This window comes from Fonsecaea monophora (assembly GCF_001642475.1).
Source record: "Fonsecaea monophora strain CBS 269.37 chromosome Unknown Scaff2, whole genome shotgun sequence".
NCBI lineage: Eukaryota > Fungi > Ascomycota > Eurotiomycetes > Chaetothyriales > Herpotrichiellaceae > Fonsecaea > Fonsecaea monophora.
The window spans coordinates 374,704-394,053 of NW_019173933.1; the positions used below are offsets into that span (position 1 = coordinate 374,704).

General features: G+C 51.4%; 7 protein-coding genes across 7 annotated transcripts; 3 read left to right on the plus strand and 4 right to left on the minus strand.

The window, feature by feature from the left end:
* Positions 1-58: 58 nt before the first annotated feature.
* On the minus strand, positions 59-3,342 carry AYO21_00525 (hypothetical protein; the record flags this gene model as incomplete). Its single annotated transcript, XM_022650515.1, has 8 exons — positions 59-157; positions 257-387; positions 582-1,336; positions 1,975-2,137; positions 2,191-2,944; positions 3,000-3,096; positions 3,149-3,185; positions 3,249-3,342. 8 exons carry the CDS (start codon positions 3,340-3,342, stop codon positions 59-61), a joined length of 2,130 nt encoding a protein of 709 aa, XP_022517129.1.
* Positions 3,343-4,044: 702 nt separating this feature from the next.
* AYO21_00526 (hypothetical protein) lies at positions 4,045-5,711 on the minus strand (the record flags this gene model as incomplete). Its single annotated transcript, XM_022650516.1, has 2 exons — positions 4,045-5,283; positions 5,331-5,711. The coding sequence occupies 2 exons, from the start codon at positions 5,709-5,711 to the stop codon at positions 4,045-4,047; spliced, it is 1,620 nt and encodes a 539-aa protein (XP_022517130.1).
* A 434-nt stretch (positions 5,712-6,145) lies between these two features.
* AYO21_00527 (hypothetical protein) lies at positions 6,146-8,868 on the plus strand (the record flags this gene model as incomplete). The annotated part of the gene is made up of 2 exons (XM_022650517.1): positions 6,146-6,320; positions 6,374-8,868. The coding sequence occupies 2 exons, from the start codon at positions 6,146-6,148 to the stop codon at positions 8,866-8,868; spliced, it is 2,670 nt and encodes an 889-aa protein (XP_022517131.1).
* Positions 8,869-9,367: 499 nt separating this feature from the next.
* Positions 9,368-11,931, plus strand: AYO21_00528 (hypothetical protein; the record flags this gene model as incomplete). Its single annotated transcript, XM_022650518.1, has 3 exons — positions 9,368-9,487; positions 9,539-9,640; positions 9,709-11,931. The coding sequence occupies 3 exons, from the start codon at positions 9,368-9,370 to the stop codon at positions 11,929-11,931; spliced, it is 2,445 nt and encodes an 814-aa protein (XP_022517132.1).
* A 1,132-nt stretch (positions 11,932-13,063) lies between these two features.
* AYO21_00529 (hypothetical protein) lies at positions 13,064-13,897 on the minus strand (the record flags this gene model as incomplete). Its single annotated transcript, XM_022650519.1, has 1 exon — positions 13,064-13,897. The coding sequence occupies one exon, from the start codon at positions 13,895-13,897 to the stop codon at positions 13,064-13,066; it is 834 nt and encodes a 277-aa protein (XP_022517133.1).
* Positions 13,898-14,458: 561 nt separating this feature from the next.
* On the plus strand, positions 14,459-17,044 carry AYO21_00530 (hypothetical protein; the record flags this gene model as incomplete). Its single annotated transcript, XM_022650520.1, has 1 exon — positions 14,459-17,044. The coding sequence occupies one exon, from the start codon at positions 14,459-14,461 to the stop codon at positions 17,042-17,044; it is 2,586 nt and encodes an 861-aa protein (XP_022517134.1).
* A 1,004-nt stretch (positions 17,045-18,048) lies between these two features.
* Positions 18,049-19,176, minus strand: AYO21_00531 (hypothetical protein; the record flags this gene model as incomplete). Its single annotated transcript, XM_022650521.1, has 2 exons — positions 18,049-18,125; positions 18,342-19,176. The coding sequence occupies 2 exons, from the start codon at positions 19,174-19,176 to the stop codon at positions 18,049-18,051; spliced, it is 912 nt and encodes a 303-aa protein (XP_022517135.1).
* Between the last annotated feature and the right edge of the window lie 174 nt (positions 19,177-19,350).

The window sequence follows — 19,350 nt, forward strand, 5'->3', positions numbered from 1 at the left end:
TTAATACCAAGCGTCTTTTCACCTCAAAACTCGAAACTCCTTCTCACAGCCTCTGCTGTCACAGCCCAGCTCGATAGATGTTCCACACATTCAGCATCCTGGCCCCCTGACCCGGCGTAAACCCCGTATAACACGCATCATTCGAGTAATCCATAAACTAACCACGTCATCATTGATCAGCAGCCGGTCTCATAGTACCCAGTACCTAGTACCTCATAGAAAGAAAGAAAGGCCTTGCGGCGATGACAAAACGTACATTGTGGATTGGGTCGAGACCCGAAAACCCCTGGGGACCGTACGGGTTCGACCCTTGGCTGGACAGGCCGGTGTAGGCGCTCGACGAGATGCCCGAGTTGGGGCACGAGTCTTTGTAGCCTGGACAGCCGTCTAAAGAGGGGCGTTTGTCAGAGGTTAGTTGGGCTGGATATTCATTTGATAGCAAAGGAGGGGGGAGCACGTAAAAATTCAATTGGTGTCATGGAGAGAGACGAAGACAAGGACCTCAGGGAGAGCATGGACAACGACAACGCTATAACACAGAATATGAACTTGAGGACGAGGGGGGAAAAGAGTCGACATACTCGTACTGGTCATCTCTTGCGGCGTATCCGCCACATAATCTCCCCAGTCTGAAGCGTCACAACTATTCCCATTGAACGTGTGCAGCAAACCGTTCCAGTGGCCCACCTCGTGTGCCGTGGTCCCTCCCAAGTTGTACCCCTGCATATTTCCTCCGGGCATGGTCCCGCTCAGTATATTACATCCGTCGATGTGATACAGGCTTCGGGGAGTCGTCGAGGTCACTCCACTCGCAGGTAAGGAACAGAACCCAAGCAACGTACTCCCTGCTGGGACCCCGGGAGTGTTACTGCCTGCTTGCAGAAGAGACTGATAGTAGATGTTCAGGCTCGAGTATGTCCCTGCTCGCAGCGCCCGCTTCATTCCAATGTCGTCCCCATTGCGCGCCCATGTGTCGTTCGTCGTCCGGGTCACCCCGGCCAAGCGGAACCCTATAGATGCGTTTGTGTAAGATCGGGCGAGATAGATAAACTGGTTCTGGATCATGGTATCGGTGATGTAGTTCGTTGAAGACGAGGATGAGCTGGCTGTGTCGGATACGATGTGCATGTACGTATCAGTCGTGAAGAGAGCCACCAGGCTTTGGCGGCGTTCATGGCTGGAGGAATGACGGGCAGCGATGAGAGAACTGTTCCAGAGGTCGTTCTCGAGGGGCTCGTGTGTTTGGAGATATCGATGTGTGGAGAGAAGATCTTTCGACGGCGCAGCAACACCGCAGGACCGATGAATTGGTCGGTATTTGGGAATCCCGGCTAAACTGGATGAGCAGAAGATCGTCAAGGTGACAAACAGTAAAAAGACCAAACAACGGGACAATTTCTCATAGAAACAAATCATAGTACAGAAAGGAACAAGGTACTTGGCAATGCGACAAGAGGAGCAGAGAGCAGAAAGCAGAAAGCAGAAAGCAGAAAGCAGAAAGCAAGACGGTAAAGCGCAAAACAAAGGCGCAGATCACCATCACAAGTTTGCCATGTGGGTGCCGTGGAATGTCGGAGGAATCGCATCAAATACCCGTCAATGACATTCTTTGCCACGCCAAGTCGAAATCGGAAGGAGACGCTCGAAGAGCATCTTTGCAAAGAAAGAATAGCGACCAAGGCTGACTGGATCTTTATAGAGCTGCACCAGTAGCCCCTGCCCCAAAAACCCGTCTCAAATTGCATTGTAAACGCCGGCTCCGTGATATAACAAACACTATATCGCCCGTGTTAGAAGAATCATACACTCTTGTCATAACGTTTTTAAGACCCTCCAGGTCGAACTTCGCGACCAGTGGCGAGGATTCCGGTCGCCGGAGCGTCGTTGTTCCATGATAGATACGTATGGTCACCGAGTTTTCTGCTTCCTGGTAAGCGAATTTCGACACATCCCACAACGGGTAAAGGATCTTACCTGGGTCTGATCAGATGTGCAAGAGTAAACAATGCACCCAGAACGATGCATAATCCGCCAATGGCAACGTATGCAATCCCCAAGAACGAGTTCTTGCCACCCACCACCGACCTCGTCGAGATCAGGATGCTCTTGGTCCCGTCATACACTGAAACTGGGAAGACTTTGCCACATAATTAGATTTCAAGCATGCAGACCACTATGGAGCACACTCACAGTCATATATCTCCATCTGGTAGATGCCCGCCGTCATTTTGTCATCGTCATTGCGCAGGGCTAGTTTACTGAACGTGGGCAGACCAGCTGTCCTCATCCAGACTTGGAACTCTTCGTATTGCGACAAATCCGGGATTGGGTGTTCGTCGGTGTAGTTCGGATAACGCTTGATCCAGTTAGGAGGTGGAGCCACCTGTTCGTTGGTATATTTTGTCTTTTTGTAAAGAGATGCATCAGAGCTCCAGGCGATGCTCCGGTTGGTCATGACGTATGGTTGCGCAGGCGTATTCCCTGCTGCGTTCACAAGTTTTGGAGAATTTAAAGTGTCATTGAAGATGGAATTGGCAATCAACCCACACGGGTAGTAGGCCTTGCCTTCGTGGTTCAGTTTGAGTGGATTACAGGCGCTGTTGCTGATCGTGTGATTGCTGAGAGCATCTCCCTTTAGTTGATCCGTATCGAGCGACTTCACATATCTCCGATGATTTTGGTAGAAATTGGTGAGGCGGTAGTACAAATAAACTGGAGGACCGATGTCGTTGGGAATGGAGAACTGAAGCGTACAAATAGGAGTGTCTTCGATCGGGACGCTCCACGGCGGGGTCGTCCTGTCTGTTGATCTCTTCCATTCCGCCCTCACCGCGTTGCTGGATGTTTTGAAGGACGAGTGAACTTTGGAATCGGGGATCTGAGTGAAGTTGTTGTTTCCTGCAGTCGAAATGCAGTCGGTGTAATCAATCCTCAATTCTTGCACCTGAGACTGTCTTAGTATCGACACAGCCCATCTTATAATGCTCATTCCCACTCACACTTGCGCTCGCCCATAGAAGAAGCCCGCCGATGGGGGCAAAAATGATGCCCACGACGAAGAGGAGGGGGAGGACGGTCTTGGGTGTCAGAATAGGCCTACAAGATTAGTACTTCCAGCGGCATTATCAAAAGGTATAGCGAAACTCACTGCCATGCCTTCAGCCTCTGCTGCCGAAACGCGGTATCTGTGTAAAAGGATCCTCGTCAGCAAAACTGCGATTCGCGATCAGGGTGTTGCTGCTGCGTACTTGCGGGGCGTCTGCTCTTCTGTTTCTTCGGAGGTTCGTTGTGAGGGTCTTCCTCATGTATGGAATCAGCTTGCTGGACTTCTGTCCGCGACATCGTGTCTCCGTTGGTTCCCCTGCAATATTGACGGGACAAATGGACAAAGGGGACGCCGTCGAGGTCGCTTTTGAAACCGCAAAGGTCAAACTGGGGGTGGCTGCACACTCAGCATCTCGGCGCTGCATGCGCCATTCCGGGCCATCCTTCACACTAAACCCTTTTTAGCGTGTCACAGCCCCCCCAAAGATTCTCTGTCATTTGATTCGTATATCAATTTTCTTTCGGCCTTTTCGTTTTCACTCTTTTCTTTCTTCTCCCATAACTCATTCGTGGACATGATTTATTGTAGGAGCCAGGGTTGCAGATTCTCTACTTGCACAAATCTCTTTCTCCTCTGCTACATGATCCCAGATCAAGATCATGAATCGTCGCGCCGTAGCTGGAGCGTGCTATGAAAGAATCAAAATTTCCATGATGCTTCGGTTCCCTTACCGACGGCTGCTACATTACCCCCAAGTTCGAGTTACAATGAAATATTCGAGTGCACGCTACCGTCCGTTTTCGTTTTTCGTTTTTCCGTTTCTTTCCCTTTTTGGGCTTGTTGGTCGTGAGCAGCCACATCGCCCAGTTTGTCTATATCGCTCACCCAAGAACAATGTCTCTTTATCCGCAAGGCTCCCGGAAATCCAGTAACACTTTGTTAGCCGACTCCAAAAAACACCTTCGCTATGTTAATCCAGTGGTGGTACATCCATCTTGTTATCGCTTTTCATCTTGGTCCCCCACTGCCCAAGTACTTTCTTGTTTCGTTCCAGGAGGTAGCCACCCAGAGATGTAGCTCGGATCGTGTTGTCGACTGCGACTATCATCTCTCTTGGGATGTGAATCTGACATTCCGTTCACATAGTCGTCATTAATCTGGGAGCCGTCATGGTGGCCTGGTGTCTTCACTTCGGCAACAGGCAACAGTGGTGTATGCTTGTGACGAAAATGATCGGCACGAGTCCTTCGTTCGGCGGCGTCTTCCATACTCGTCCGATCATACAAATAAAGGCCAAAACATGTGAGACCGATACCGACAACCTGAATGGGGGTGGTCGAACTGCGGAACCAGATAATCGCCACAACAATAACCCATACCCTTTTTATCAATGAGGCAACCGAATACGAAACTGGGGACAACATGGAGAGCAGGACAAACGCCATGATGTTCTGGAAGAAATGGAAGATTCCATTGAAGACAAATTCCAGAGCCAACTGCCCGTGATCCATGGCACCTCTCTTTTCAGTGAGATCAATCGACCCATCCTTCCAGAAGTCTCGCATGATTTCCAAGCCTTCGGTGTAAAGCCAGACTGGCGCCGAGAGCATGAAGGCTCCGACGGAGCAGTAGCATAGGAGATTGAGCTTGTCCAATTTGCGGGGGAGGTGCACCTGGCCTTCGGCTTCCGCGCGGGCCGATTCGGTGAATAGCTTCTTTGAAAATATATTCTGCGTCACAAAGACAATGGCTGCTACTAAGGAAGCACTGATCCCCCAGAAGTTTGTCGAAAAATCGGTAGAACATGCCAACATGACTCCCACGGTGAGTGGGATAAGCGACATATATGTGGCTTGTTTGTAACGTATGCGGAACACTAACCGGTATGCCAGCACAGTGAATAGAGGTGAGAGACCTTTGATTGTGTGAACCAGCGAAACCGGGATTTTGGATGTTGCATATGAACTTAAGAGGTGGCCGAGCAACTGGAAGACTGAAAGAGGGAATGCCGTGTACAGGACGTCCCATGAGGGTTGTCGGAGGCCGTTCCTCAGCGCAGGTATACTTCTTTTGATCGAGGGGAACAGAGACGACAAGCCTGTCAGAATCAGGCACCAGATCGAGACAGAAGCGAACTGTAGGATCGTGAGGGTTGCCGGCTTGGGAAATGCGTTTAATATCGACTTGGAGGACGTGTTCGTCAAGGCAGAGGTCATATACCAGGTGATACACAGTGCCTATTGTTTGTTAGATTCTGGGTGGAATCACAGTCCAGGTCACTCACAATCAGTTTGTAGGAAACTGGGGCTTTCAGAGCCTCAGCCAGTTCTTGCGCATTCTCACTCACACTACCTTGTCGTGTACGAATCCTGTGTATGGCATCACTGACGCTTCGCCTGGACCTATGTGTGTACACTCCAGAGGGCCGAGCATCGCGCAGCCTCTGGCTCATCTTTCTGATCGGCCATTTCAACTCGCCATTGAGATGTGGCGTTGAAGTGATTTCTTGTGGACTTTCTGCAACCACGGAAGCATTGACGTAGAGGTTTGGAGGAGTGCTGTTGTCAAAAGAGGGGAATCTTTCATGGCCAGAGGACTCGTTTGCGCTCTTCAGGGGAGATACGGATCGGTGCGTAAATGTCCGGGGTTCAGGAGTCTGGGTCATGGTGGTGGTCATAGTCGATGCCAAAGTGGTGTGGAAGGAAACAGGATTGAAACAGACACAACCGCTCTGCACTGCATTTGCCGGTGCGCTGTTTCAAGGTATCCTTGTCGTGTTCGCCATGTGCATGGCGCGGGCGTCGTTTTGTTGTTGTATGTGATAAGATTGTTCAGTGGTTGGATCAAACTTGGAGATTCATGATGCATAGAATCTTTCAATCTCGGACAATACCTACAGTAGCATGAGCAGGGATGGTAATCCTCTAGCGCCACCGCAGCTGCGTCGCCATTGCGCGGCTAGATAACGCGAAGCCTATCTTCGGATAAATTGCCTTTCTAGATGTCGGTCCCGGATTAACTGGAGCTCCGACACCGATATCTTTCCGCCTCAACTCACTTTGTTGTGCAGATGAGGGCAGTTGATCGCCATGTAGTAGAATGGGGCGTGTGAAGCTGTTGAGCCTCTGGCCCTTTGTTGTCGCTCGTCCGTTTGCTTGTTCCTCTGCCACCACATCTCAGGATATACTGGCGGCTGAGGCTACCGTCGACCAGAGTACTATCACCATCCTTCCCACCTGGGACGTGATCGGCCCATTCAGAATAGGAACTCGAGGTAGTTGGAACAGCTCTTTTGAAGTGCTTGCTGCAAGACTAACATCCTGGTAGAAGCGGTTTGGGGCGCCGACCCTCTTGAGTTTTATGGAGGGATCCAGTACAACACTCCGAATGAAGCGACCTGCTTCCCGAGTCCGTTGGCGAGAAACGCGACAGTGCAATGGGCTCGGAAGGAGTATAGCCCGAGGATATCGAACGGTGAACACTCACTGACTCTTTCTCTTGACTTTGACGGGATTGATTGGGAGTTCGCTCAAAAAGTCTATGGATGGTCGGCATTTCAGTATCAAGCATGGGCGAAAGGGGAGATCTTCAATCGGGACACGGTGAGTAGAGTTGTCAATGTCTTCAGCGACAATATTATTGAACTCTGGATCAATGATATCCATGTCTTTGGTGGGGACTTCTTCGGGTTTGGACGAATTCCCATGCTGGTTGAACTCCACCCTGGGGTTAACAATATCAGCGTACGACTTGTGCGTGAGGTTCGCTCCATGGGGGGCGGTTTCCCTCCAACAATCCAAGCAGGTCTGAGGATAAAACCTACCTCTGAAGAGCTCGCAGTTGTCACAGATGGCTTGGTGATGCCCGATGTGGTCAATGGGAGATTTTGCACACGATATGGTAGCATCCCGGTCCGAAACCAAGGTGCGACATGGATATATGTGCACCGGATAGCAGCCGTGTCTGCGGAAAGCAGTTATGTCGTTGCCAGTCAAGACATTCGCCTTGCGCCTGGCCAATCGCGTCCAGTAAAGATGGTCTTCGATACCAACTTCAGATTGAACGAATCATTGAAGCTCGTGCTGGTTTATTCAGGTCAGGACGGGAGGCTAAACGAGATCACTTTCACTGCACAGCCGGAGCATGTAGAAATGTCCTCCTTACAGAGGATTACATACACCCATCCAAGCGGCACAATATCTTACGCGATGTTGAAGCCGCCACCTACGGCCAATAAGACAAAAATCCACGACTTACCTGTCATCTTGAACCTTCATGGAGCTGGCGTGGAGGTAGATGGACCCCTGGCGCGACATATGTTTGACGATGCTCCTCATCTGGCGGCATGGATACTCACCCCCACAGGCATGAGCCCCTGGAGTGGTGATGATTGGCATACTTGGGGATTTGCTGATGCTCAGTCCGCAGTGGCCGCGGTTGCTGATTGGATTGACACCACAGGATGGGACGGTCCAGGCCTGTATTCTGAGAAGCTTCTTGTTGCCGGCCACTCCAACGGTGGGCAGGGGACGTGGTATTTTGCTTCCCATCAACCTGATCGGGTTATAGGTGCCGCCGTTGCGTCGGGATACTCTTCGATTGAAAACTACGTGCCATACGTCTTGTGGAATGAAGCATCCCCTCTTCAAAACGCTCTTCTCGAGAACTCAAGAAGCAGCTTCCGCCATGAGATCTTGACTGAAAATTTGGTGGGCATCTCGATCTTACAACAACATGGATCAGCTGACGACAATGTTCCGGCCTACCACTCGCGACTGATGAACGTCTTGTTGGCACAAGTAGGGCAAGTGGTGCAGTATTCGGAGATGTTGCACAAGGGCCATTGGTTTGACGGCACCATGACCACCAAATCAATGATGGAATTCTACTGGCGACATCTGACTGCATGGCGTATTAAGCTCACTGTACCTGTATCTTTTGTTTTCGTCATTCCAAACTCCCATGACATGGGGTCCAGGTATGGGATCGTTGTTGACCAGTTGTCAACCCCAGACAGACTGGGGAGAATAAAGGTAACAACCAGTGTATGTGGATCTCTAGTTCAGTGGCATATACGGACAGAGAATATCCACCGATTTCATATAGATCCCAACGCACGGCTGGCGAATGCTCCTGACCAATTCCTCATCGATGATGTGCCACATGTTTTTGACGCCGGAAGTGGATTGCCTCCTTTTGTCAAGACCACTTCCAATGTTTGGGGCAGGGAGGTCACCCTGGATTGGAGGACGTTGGATCAGAGATTCGGTCGTCAAAGAGGAGCCTTGGACGCAATACTTCGAACAACTGGACCATTTCAAGTCGTCCACGATTCCGACCAGACACTGTCCATCGCAGTACAAACAAGCCGAAACTTTTTGCAGTATTTTGGAGCCGATACAACTGTTGTTCCTTTCTCCGAGTATGGACAGGCATTGGAGAATGAGGGAAATGTTCTCACAATCTGCCTGGGACTGTCGATCCCAGAGGCTCGCTTCCCAGGATTTCCAATTCGACTTGCTAATGAAAAAATCCTCATTACTGCACCAGGGTCGGGATCGATATCGTTGCATTTGGAAGCAGGAATGGGTGGAGTGTGGCTTCGGCCTCTGCTGAGAGAGCGTTTGGAGCTTGTCGTGTGGGGGTTCGACGAGGTTGGTTTGCGACAAGCTGCAAGGCTGATACCCACGGTAACTGGAGCTGGTCAGCCGGATTTCGTGCTTTTGGGTAATGAGGCAAGGTGGAAGGGTCACGCAGGTGCTATCGCAATGGGCTTCTTCGATCGCAACTGGAAGATATCATCTGCTTCATATCTGCCCTGACGACAGTTGGGAGTCGGGATCATAGGGCGAGAGAAGCAGAGAAAATTGCAGAGAGACCGTGTAAGGCATGTCCACTGCCTGGTAGGTCAGTTGGTGAGGGAGCAGACAAGAGCAGAAATCGAGACGCAAGAGGCGAGGTTGTGGTGAAGAAAGAGCGTCTTCTAAAAACCCACTTCAGTCACTTCTTCACTCGCCCTTGACTTCCTATTCCTCCTCTTCCTTGTCTGCCTGCAACTGCCATCACTCTCTTCCTTCTTTCCCATCACATCTTCCCCTTTCCTTCTCATACGTCCCTCTCTTTGTTCTCACCCCCTACACCCTCAACTTCTCCAGCATTTCGCAAGTCTTCCGCATTTTGCAGGCAATCTCTTGTCACTGTCGCCGCTCTGACGGTGTGCTTCTCTCCCTGACTTCTCTTGATCTAATACCTGGATATCTCTGCATGTTGTAAAGACCTCAGTCAATCAGGCTCTTTGGTTTCCGGACTTTCAACACCCCCATGGCCACGCTTGTCTCAACTGGATCTCCAACAGGCAAGATGAGTCGCAAATCTACCCCAACAGTCAAGATCAGAGAGGAAAGTGATGATAGCTCTGCAGCCGTGGCAAACACGCTCACTGTAAGTTTTGCTTGTTTTTTCTGCTTCACTTTGTCACTGACACGCACTTAGATGGCCACCAACTCTCACTCCGCAACTTCTAACCGTCCTTCTTACACTATCTTGCACAGTGACAAGCTCAGCAACGTCCAGCCTCCAAAGGCAAAGGACAAGGTATGCTGCTTTATTCGCCCTTTCAGAACGACCTATCTTCTACAGCCGGCTAACTCCCTTTTGCGCAGACCATCTCCAAACCTTCTGAGCCTAACGTGATGGGTGGCAGTGGTATGGAGGACATTCTCTCGCGCCTCAAGCTCAATGACTCCCGTAAACCGGCTGCTACCCCAACTGGCGAGGTCAAGTCGCGAAAGCCTGATGATTTCGGCAATCTCGACAAGCTCCTGAACAATCTCCAAGATTCGAGCAAGGCTTTGAAGAAGCAAGAGCAGGAACTCAGAAGCGAGATGCAATCCGAGAACCACAAGGGCCACCCCTCCAGTGATGACAGCTTTGAAGCTGCAAAGCTTACTCAACACTCAGCAATTATTAGCAAGGTCGATGTGGCCGAAATGATGCGCGTCAAACAGGAGCTCGAGGCTGCCCGATCCGTCATCTCACGCCAGGAACAAGAGCTCGCTGAAACCCGCACTCTCAAACAGACCATCGACCAAGCCATGGGGCCTCCATCTGAAGTCGACTTTGGTGCTTCCACTGATATCTCTGAACAAACCATAGGTCACCTGCAAAGCGCTTTCAATGCCTCTGCCCGTCCCTTCACATCGCAGACCGACGCTTGGGCTAGTCAGGACGAACACCGCAACGATTTCGTCCGTAGCCGGGGTATCTGGAACAACACGTCAACATCCATGACGAATCTTTTGGCTACCAATCCTACTGCTCCAGCATACAACCACCCTCGTGATGCACGTCTCTCTGGACAGGCCTACAATGGAGTCTACGGCGCACCCTTCTCCCCGGCAGAGACAAATTTCCAGCCTCGCAACTTCTCAGGTACTGGAGCTCCGCTGGGATATGACATGAGGTCAAATAGTGACATGATGCCAATTAATCCTACACTCGGCATGAGACGCAATGGTGGACAATTGAGGATCAACCCAAGCCTCGCTGACCCAATGTCACAGCTTAGTAGCTTCCCGCCAACCGCTACCACGTTGACGCCCCCACCCATCAGCCCTGTCGGGTTTCCAGGCCAGTACAACTACCAACGAGGTATCACCACTCCAATCACTCCTGCCACAGACTTCAATACCACCGGAGTTCAAAGTGCTGGAAATCCATGGCCTCTCTCGGCTGGTGGGGTGAATAGCCAAACCTATGTCACGCCCCTTGAGCCAATGAACTATCGCCGTCTCCTCGACAAGTCCGTGTCGTGTGATTGGAAGTACATTGTCGACAAGATCGTTTGCAACAATGACCAGCAGGCCAGCATCTTCCTCCAGCAGAAGCTGAAGGTCGGTACCGCGGAACAAAAGTTTGAGATTGTTGAAGCCATCGTCAACCAAGCTTACCCACTCATGATCAACCGGTTTGGCAACTTCCTCGTTCAGCGATGCTTTGAGCACGGAACCCCTGACCAAGTTGTTGCCATTGCCAATGCCATTCACGGCAATGTGCTTTCCTTGAGTATGGATCCTTTTGGCTGCCATGTCATCCAGAAAGCCTTTGATTCGGTTCCAGAAGACCACAAGGCTGATATGGTTCGAGAATTGCTTCGCCGCATTCCGGATACGGTTATTCACCGCTATGCTTGTCATGTTTGGCAGAAGCTCTTCGAGCTCAGATGGAGCGGAGAACCACCACAGATCATGCTCGAGGTCAACAAGGCGCTCCGTGGTATGTGGCATGAAGTTGCACTGGGTGAAACAGGCAGCCTGGTTGTTCAGAACATTTTCGAGAATTGCATCGAGGAGGAGAAGAGACCCGCCATCGAAGAAGTGATTGCCAACATTGACCTCATTGCCCACGGTCAGTTCGGCAACTGGTGCATCCAGCACTTGTGCGAGCATGGCTCTCCCCCGGACAAGCGCCGCGTCATTGACCATATCCTTGCCAACTCGTACAGCTACAGCATTGACCAATTTGCTTCTAAAGTTGTTGAGAAATGCCTCAAGATCGGTGGGCCGGAATTCTTGGATCGCTACCTTGGAGTCATCACCACTGCTCATCCAGATCGTCCACGCATTCCGCTCATCGACATTGCTGGCGACCAATATGGCAACTATCTGATTCAATGGATCTTGATGAACACTCACCACCATCAGCGAGAGCAGGTGGCCATCCATATTCGAAAGCACATGGTCTCCTTGCGTGGTTCCAAATTTGGTTCCCGAGTCGCCATGCTCTGCTGCAACCCGAACTCGGTCACTCGTCCTGGTCCCGGAGCTGTTGTCAACCCATTTGGAGCTCCTGGTCAGCCACGCAACCAATGGCCTCGTTTCCGCTAGGTCAGAATCTCGATACGTCTTTATGGACAGAGGTCTAGTCTTGCGCTTCGTCATCTCATCTACTTACGTGTCATCTTGTTCAAGATGAGGGTATTCTACAAGTTTGTCAATACAACAAGGGGCGACTACCCTAAAACTTGGAATACCGACCAAACCTGCCACGACCGATGGGGAAGAGGATACTACTCGAGCCATTGAAGTCAGTATCTTATCTTGGCTCGGACCTCTTGGCTGTTCATTTGCAACTGCCTCTTATCGGACAGAAATATTCAATTGTATGTGTTTCTTCATATCGACAAGGAATGTTTCATATCTGCCGACGATACGAAAGACCCGACAAACATCGGCCGCGTGTGGGTGTTTGCTTTGAATCACAACTTGTTGACGGCAATATTTCAGAGCTAGCAGCATTATCGGCATCAATGTTCGTCAGTCATGGCGGATGACTGTGCATCATATCGTGTCTTTGACAGTTGTCCATGGCCCCGCCGGAAGAAATGAAGGAGAAAATTGACAAAGCATGTATTTACCAGTGGCATGATGAAAAAACCCATCCAGAATGGAAAGAACAATGTAGCAGATAGTGAATATCATAGCTGAACAAAGCGTGCCAAAGAGTCTATGCCTTGCTTTTTTTTTCCCTCACAGGGGTTTCCCCTGTCCCAGGAAAACCGGTATAGGGATTGAGCTCCATCCATGAGCACGTCACTTTGCGGAGAGAGCGTCATGCAGAACAGACATCACTAATGTGCTGTACACTATGGTTCGAATTGTCTCGACCCTGATTAATTGCCTTTCTCTGGCTAAAGACGTTCGCCTCTCTCGGCTGTACTATCTCCGTAACTTGAGCCCCGATGCTTTACATGGAATCTCAGTGATAGCCGTAGTCTACCGTGGATGTTGCGAGATGGCGATAGCAAGTTTCCATGCATAATTCAGCGTACTTGTTGCTTCTTCATCTGGCAAATAACATCCTCACATATGTGCGTGGTAGACCTCTCCGTCGGACATTGCAATTATGGTGAACACGTTGCCGCAGGACTGTGTGGAGTCGCCAATGGCATAGCCCCTTCCAATATCATCTCGAATGGTGACGGAGGGTGTGCGTTGCTTTCTCTTCGAGTACCTCTGTTCAATCTCTACTGAGCAGCCCACTGTCCGGGATGGCGTTGGGTTGCAGAATCTTTACCACCCCTTCGCCGGCCATTTTGTGTCCGTTGATGTCGACTTCTTTGGTCCCAGACTCTGGTTCACGGTTCTCTTCACTCTTGGTCGTGGCTTGTGTGTCACTTGCCTGGACAGATGTTCCATCCGCTTGCGACGGTTGTTCTTCCGAGCCTGACGTGTCGGTATCTTTCTCCCAAGGTTTCCTCCTCCGCGGTGTCTTATCGATCTTGCTCGATCCTGGCTCGAGGACAGTGGGCGGGATCTCTTCTATCCCTGGAACGGGGATGTTGCGCGTTATAAGGTCCACAATAGCCGCGAAGGAAGTGGGGTATGGTGGGTCTTGAGCAGCTTCCGAAGGAGCTGTACCGGTATCGGTTGAGGAGGTGGAGGCGGTAGCGGCCGTTTGAGCGGGCTCTCGTGGTAGCGAAGACGGCGCAGATGTTGTCGGTGGTTCTGAGGGGTTGGCTTCAGGTTGGGAATGTGTTGAGAATAGCTGAAGGTGTGGATGTGGATGTGGTTGCGATTGAAGCCACGCTGAGTATGCTTGCGGAGCTACAGGCGGGGTGATGTGAAACCTCCTCGAGAAATAGAAGCATTGGGCCTGGAGCACCAGGTCTGACTTGTCGCGCAGTTCTTCCGGTGTTACAGGCGTGTCCTGGTGACCTAAAATCGTTGCAAGGCCGGCTTGATACTCGGAATCAGTAGAGAATGGGTAGCGGGACAAGTGAATGTAGATGGCCTCCAGATCTGGTGGAGAAGAAGAAGGATGCGTCTGTTCGCCGGCATCCTGGGTGGCCATTCTCCTGCCTCCAGTCTAGGAGATGGTGAGCTGAAGGATATGGGCAGGTGAGAAGAGAACTGTGGTGCCAGCATGAAAAATGTCTACCTAACATTGATGATGTTGTTTACGTCGTTCAACGTTGGATGGTTGACGGTTGAACTTCGGCACAGTCACCACACGGCATATGTGAACAGAAGCGGAGTTCGTAGCTTCCCAGCCATCGTCAAATATTATCGGGCCACGAAGCAAAAAGAGCAACAGACCGTTGATGTTTTGTGTGCAAACAGACGGCCGGACAATTTCGTGGCTCTACCTTGTGACTGCGATCTATTCCTCAGACAAGGCTGACATCTCTGCAAGCCAGCCAATCGGAGTCGCTGTTAGACCGCAAGGCTGCAGCGAGGCTCGAGCTTGCTTGGCGCTGCTGGCCTCACATGGTCTCGCTTTGACTTCACATCGCAAAAGGTCCACTACTCACATTGACAATCTTCCTGCTCCTCCATTTCTCTCGAAGACCGATTCACTGAACTCTAGCTCGGGCCCTCATTTGGCCCATGTATCACTAAACAGCCCTCATCCATGGCAGAAGATATGCCGACGCCAGCATCTCCTCACGCAAGGCGCGATCCACAGCCTGATGTTTTGACCAACGGCAACCTAGACATCGGACACGATGAGGGACCTGGGGCTATCGACAGCCCTCCAGTGAGGCGGCTTCTGCGCTCTATCGAACAGCACGATAAAGAGTTCAACGAAAATCTCGCTGTCTTGACTAAATTTGTGAAGATGCTGGCCTTTGAACATGCAAAGTCCATTCAAAACTTGAAGAAAGATTGCATGAAATGTGCCGGCGGAAACTATAGCCACCACCAACGGCGACTACCCACAACAGGATCCAAGCCCACGGTTGAGGCCTCCCCCTCGGTTGCTCCACGACAAGCAAAGGAAGCTACTGAAACGTCCGTTGCAAATGGAACATCGGAGCAGTTGGATTCCGGTACAGAACCCCGACACGTGGAAACTCCCGCGCTTGAATCCACTCCTCAAATAGTAGCACGTCGCGGTACCAGCGAGCCTCTTTCCAAGGACAATCGCACCGAGATTATCCAAAGCCCTGACCCAGAGGAGCCTCCTGGACAGGAAGACGAGACTTCAAGTGTTGATGAAGCCGACAACTACCGTGCTCCATTCTATTTCAGTGACGACGACAACCATGATCAGGACATCGTGCATGAGGAATCTCCGGTCCCAGATGAAACTGCTTGGCGCACCACCCCGCCCATTGACGATGGCAATCAAGATCAGGACGTTGTGCATGAGGAGTCTCCGGTCCCAGTTGAAACCGCATGGCGCAACGTCAGGAAAGCTCAACCCACTGTCCCTCCGAAAACCCCCAAGGCACAGAATCGACGAGAACACTCATCACTACCTAAGAAGAGCTCCCAGTCGCTGCGGGACTCATCTCGTCGATGGACAGACGAGGAAGAATCATTTATGATCGAAACTATCTATGATTTAATGCAAGGGGAAGATCTCGGACCGACAAAGTCACACATGTGGAAACGGGCAGCCGCCATTTTAAGCACACGTGGATATGATCGCACGTACCAACAGATGATGGCGAAATGGTCTTACGATACTCGCCACAAGTGCGAAAGTCGTGGTCTGGACTGGGCAGCTGCCGTGATGGCCAAAGTTCCTCACATGACCCGGAAGCGCAGATCATCAATGAATGATAACTCGAACGGAAAGCAGACTGCAACACCGACAGACCAGCCGAGAGCCAAACGAACCAAGGCCAAGTCTCGGAAGCTTCGTGCGCCCGTTTCATCATCTGCAAGATCGGGCAGCCATATGTACCTTCGGTTTATCTGGGGTCATGCGTCGAGCGACATAGTGCAAGTGGACTGGTCCCCAGATTCCAAACACTTTGCGGCTGCCAGCAACTCGATTATTGAATCTTCGAAAAAGTTCCAGAACAACCGACGTGGGAACTTGATTTATGGCTCAGTACCTTCCAAGATGCTCCGAGATCTTCCTGAACATCGGATCTTTGGCAATGCAGCGGCTGGGGAGCCAAAGTATATTTACCAGACCGTCAGCGCCGTTCGATTTACTCCAACGGGCAACAGGTTGCTCAGTGCTGGGTTTGACAGTAAGGTCCGCGTCTGGGACGTGGGGGATGAGGCTTCCATCCACTGTAAGACGGAAATACAGTATTCTCAGCGGCTAGAAGTCATGGACGTGGCTGGGGAGCAGAGCACATTATTCGCGACAGGTACCGAAGGCGGACTCCGATCGATCCGAGTTTTCTTTATGAATTCTGAGGTAGATGTCCGGCCTCAGGAGATTAAGATGAACCGGGAAACAGGAAGGAAATCGTTCCCATTTTCACCGACGTGTCTCCGGTTCGGACACGCTGGTAGCCGGGATTGGCTCCTTGCAGGCTTTGGTAATGATGTCAACGGCCATTTTGGCGGCGGCTGCATCGCCATGTGGAAATTCCGCGAGGGGTCCTGCGAACACTTACACTTCCCGCAGGGAGATACATACGTGTTTGATTGCGCCTGGAATCCGACAGGCGACTTGTTCGCCGTTGGGAGCACAAGTAATGCCTTGACGAGGAGAGAGCCAGGAGAGCATTCTGTGGTCAAGCTGTACTCGCCCAACCAGCCAGACTCGATCTCGAGGTATAGCTGCCGGGCAAAGGACATCAACGATGTGACCATTGACCACGGTCTTGTCACAGCCTCGTGTACCAACGGTTCAACGTACGTTTGGGATCAGCGTCAGCCTCAAAAACCCTTACACAGGCTAGCCCACGGTCAACCCGTGATCCGCATCCCGCCCGGAAAAGACCGAGAGGTTGAGGATGTGGGCGTCCGATACATCGAATGGAGCCATACACGGGGACAATTATACACAGGGTCTAGTGATGGCATCCTCAAGTATTGGGACACGCGGCGCTCGCCTGCCGATGTCTTTGTCGAAGACCTTGTGGACACCGGCAGTGAAATACTGTGTGGCCGTCTTTCGCCGGATCATTCCTCCTTGCTGCTGGGCAGCGAAGAAGGAGGTCTTTACCTGTTGAGCAAGTCGAACGGTCCATTTCAAACGGAGGACCTCCAATACCGAGTGGCGGAACTGTGGGACAATGACAATTAAGACAAAAGTTTGAACTCATACGGATGGGGGAGGGCGCTTTGGCCAATGCGTGTAGCGATGGATATCTGCGACAAGAGTAATGGGGGATGGGTTGCCGAAAATGGCGACTTTGGGCTCCATTGATCGACAAGGAAAGAAGTCTTTGGCGCTGCCCGTTGGGTGAGGAGAAGACGTGATGGATACTAGGTACTATTGGCTCTGGTAAATTGTCGACATGGTGGCACACGGGGAGGTACAGGTGACGGCGCTACTTTTTGGCCTTTTCTCCCTTTTTCTCTCTCTTTTTTTTTTTCCCCCAAAACCAACTACCTTTTCTGAGACGGAGTATCGAAGAGAGCAAGCAAGCAGGCAGGATATTCATAATACCCAGGGACGGCGATGATGGATGAACAGGGATGAACTTTGGGACTTTTTTTTTCTCTTCCTTCTTCTACAGGGGTGGATTTGAGGAAAACTCTTGAACTCTGGGATGGATGGACGATCGATGGGGTTTTATGGAGCATTGTACATTTCCCTGCTTGAAGGGTCCTTTGATCGGAATCTTCTTCTTCTTCTTCTTTTAATGGCATTGAAGTCCTTACCTACCTTACCTACCTGAGTAATCACAATGCAGGGTTTTTTTTTGGGACGTTACGCGAATCGGGGCCTTGTCCGTGTCGCCTAGAGCATGAGTGCGAATGGGGACGTGAGAAGAGGATGAGCGGGTGGACGAGACGAGTTGCGAGGGTTCGTATTCCGGGTCTGGTAGGGGTATCGCTGCCGCTGTCGAAGCAGGACCTTAACATAACCTGATCTTCTACAATGACAAACACGCCGAGAAATCGAGAGAGAGAGAGAGACCGGGCGGTTGGGAGTCTTGTGCGGGCCAAATAGGAGGGAGAAAAGATTGTCAATTCCAACAGACCAATCAATCAACCAATGCATGGATGCATGGATGGAAGGATGCATAGATAGAGACGGGAAACCAGGAATAAGGGCCAAATTAAAAGGGGCCTGGAACCGGTTCAATGGTCGATTTTCAGGGAGAAATCTATGTGCGGCACGCCCTGGTGGACGGCGCTCGTGGATATCATGTCGATGTCTGCAACGGTCGGAGAACGGAGGAAGTTAGTAAAGGAGGGGGGAAAAAAATGAAAGGTGAGGCGCTCAAGGGAGGAAAGAGAAGAAATCATACAAAAGTTGACGAGCGAGGGAAAACACTGCTCTGCCAACCGCCTCGTACAAAGGGACAGGCATTTACAAAGGAAGACAAAGTGGGCAAGCAAATGACAAGAGATGGGGAGAAAGATTGACGCACCGTTATTGATGTAGCCCTTGACGTTGGCCTCGGTCAGGCCGCCGCTGCTCTCCAGGAGCACGTCTGCCCGGCCGCGGGCCCTCCATCTCTCCTTCAGATTCCGTGCCGCGACCTTCAAGCCCTCGCCGTCAAAGTTGTCCAGCATGACCACGTCGGCGCCCGCTTCGATGGCCTCGTCCGCCTCTGCCTCGGTCTGCACCTCGACCTCGATCTTGAGCGCGAAGCCCCCGACCGCGCGGGCCGCCTTGACTGCGTTGGTGATGGACCCCTTCGCCCAGATGTGATTGTCCTTGAGCATGATCATGCTCGACAGGTCGTGGCGGTGGCCGTCGATCCCGCCGACTAGCATGCCGTACTTCTCGACGAGTCGGAACCCCGGTGTGGTCTTGCGCGTGCCGGCCAAGATACCCTGGTAGCCAGCACTGCGCACCAGCTCGAGCATCTTTCGTGACCTGGAAGCCACACCGCTGCACCGTGCTAGTGTGTTCAACGCGACTCTTTCCCCTAACAGTAGTTTCCTGGTAGGTCCCTTGACGGTGGCAACCTTGATCTTCCCCCCAGCCTTTTCCGGCTCGAGATATGTGCCCTCGTCATAATGCCATTCCACGGCACAATCGAGCTGCCGAAATACCTCGTTGAAAAAGGGTACCCCGGCGAGTACTCCAGCAGACTTACAGAGGAGCTGCGCACTACGGGGTTCCGATCCTACGACGAAGCCGCCGTAGTCAAAGGACGGAGTGTCTTCGGCCAGCCAGCTGGTTATTTGGGTGGTGAAGTGGGAGGGGAGGAGGTCGGCGAGGGTGCCGTGGTGGGATGTGTGGGACGACGTGGACATGATCGCTATATTCTAGTCAATTTATACGAGAACGATATAGACCCACGCAATGAGTACAGAGAGGATGGATGACTCTTTAACAAAGTTCGGGAGAGATCACAAAGGTGGAAATAAAAACAAATGGCATGAGAAACGCAGGTACAAGAAGCTGGAAATTGTCTTGACCCCCGCATT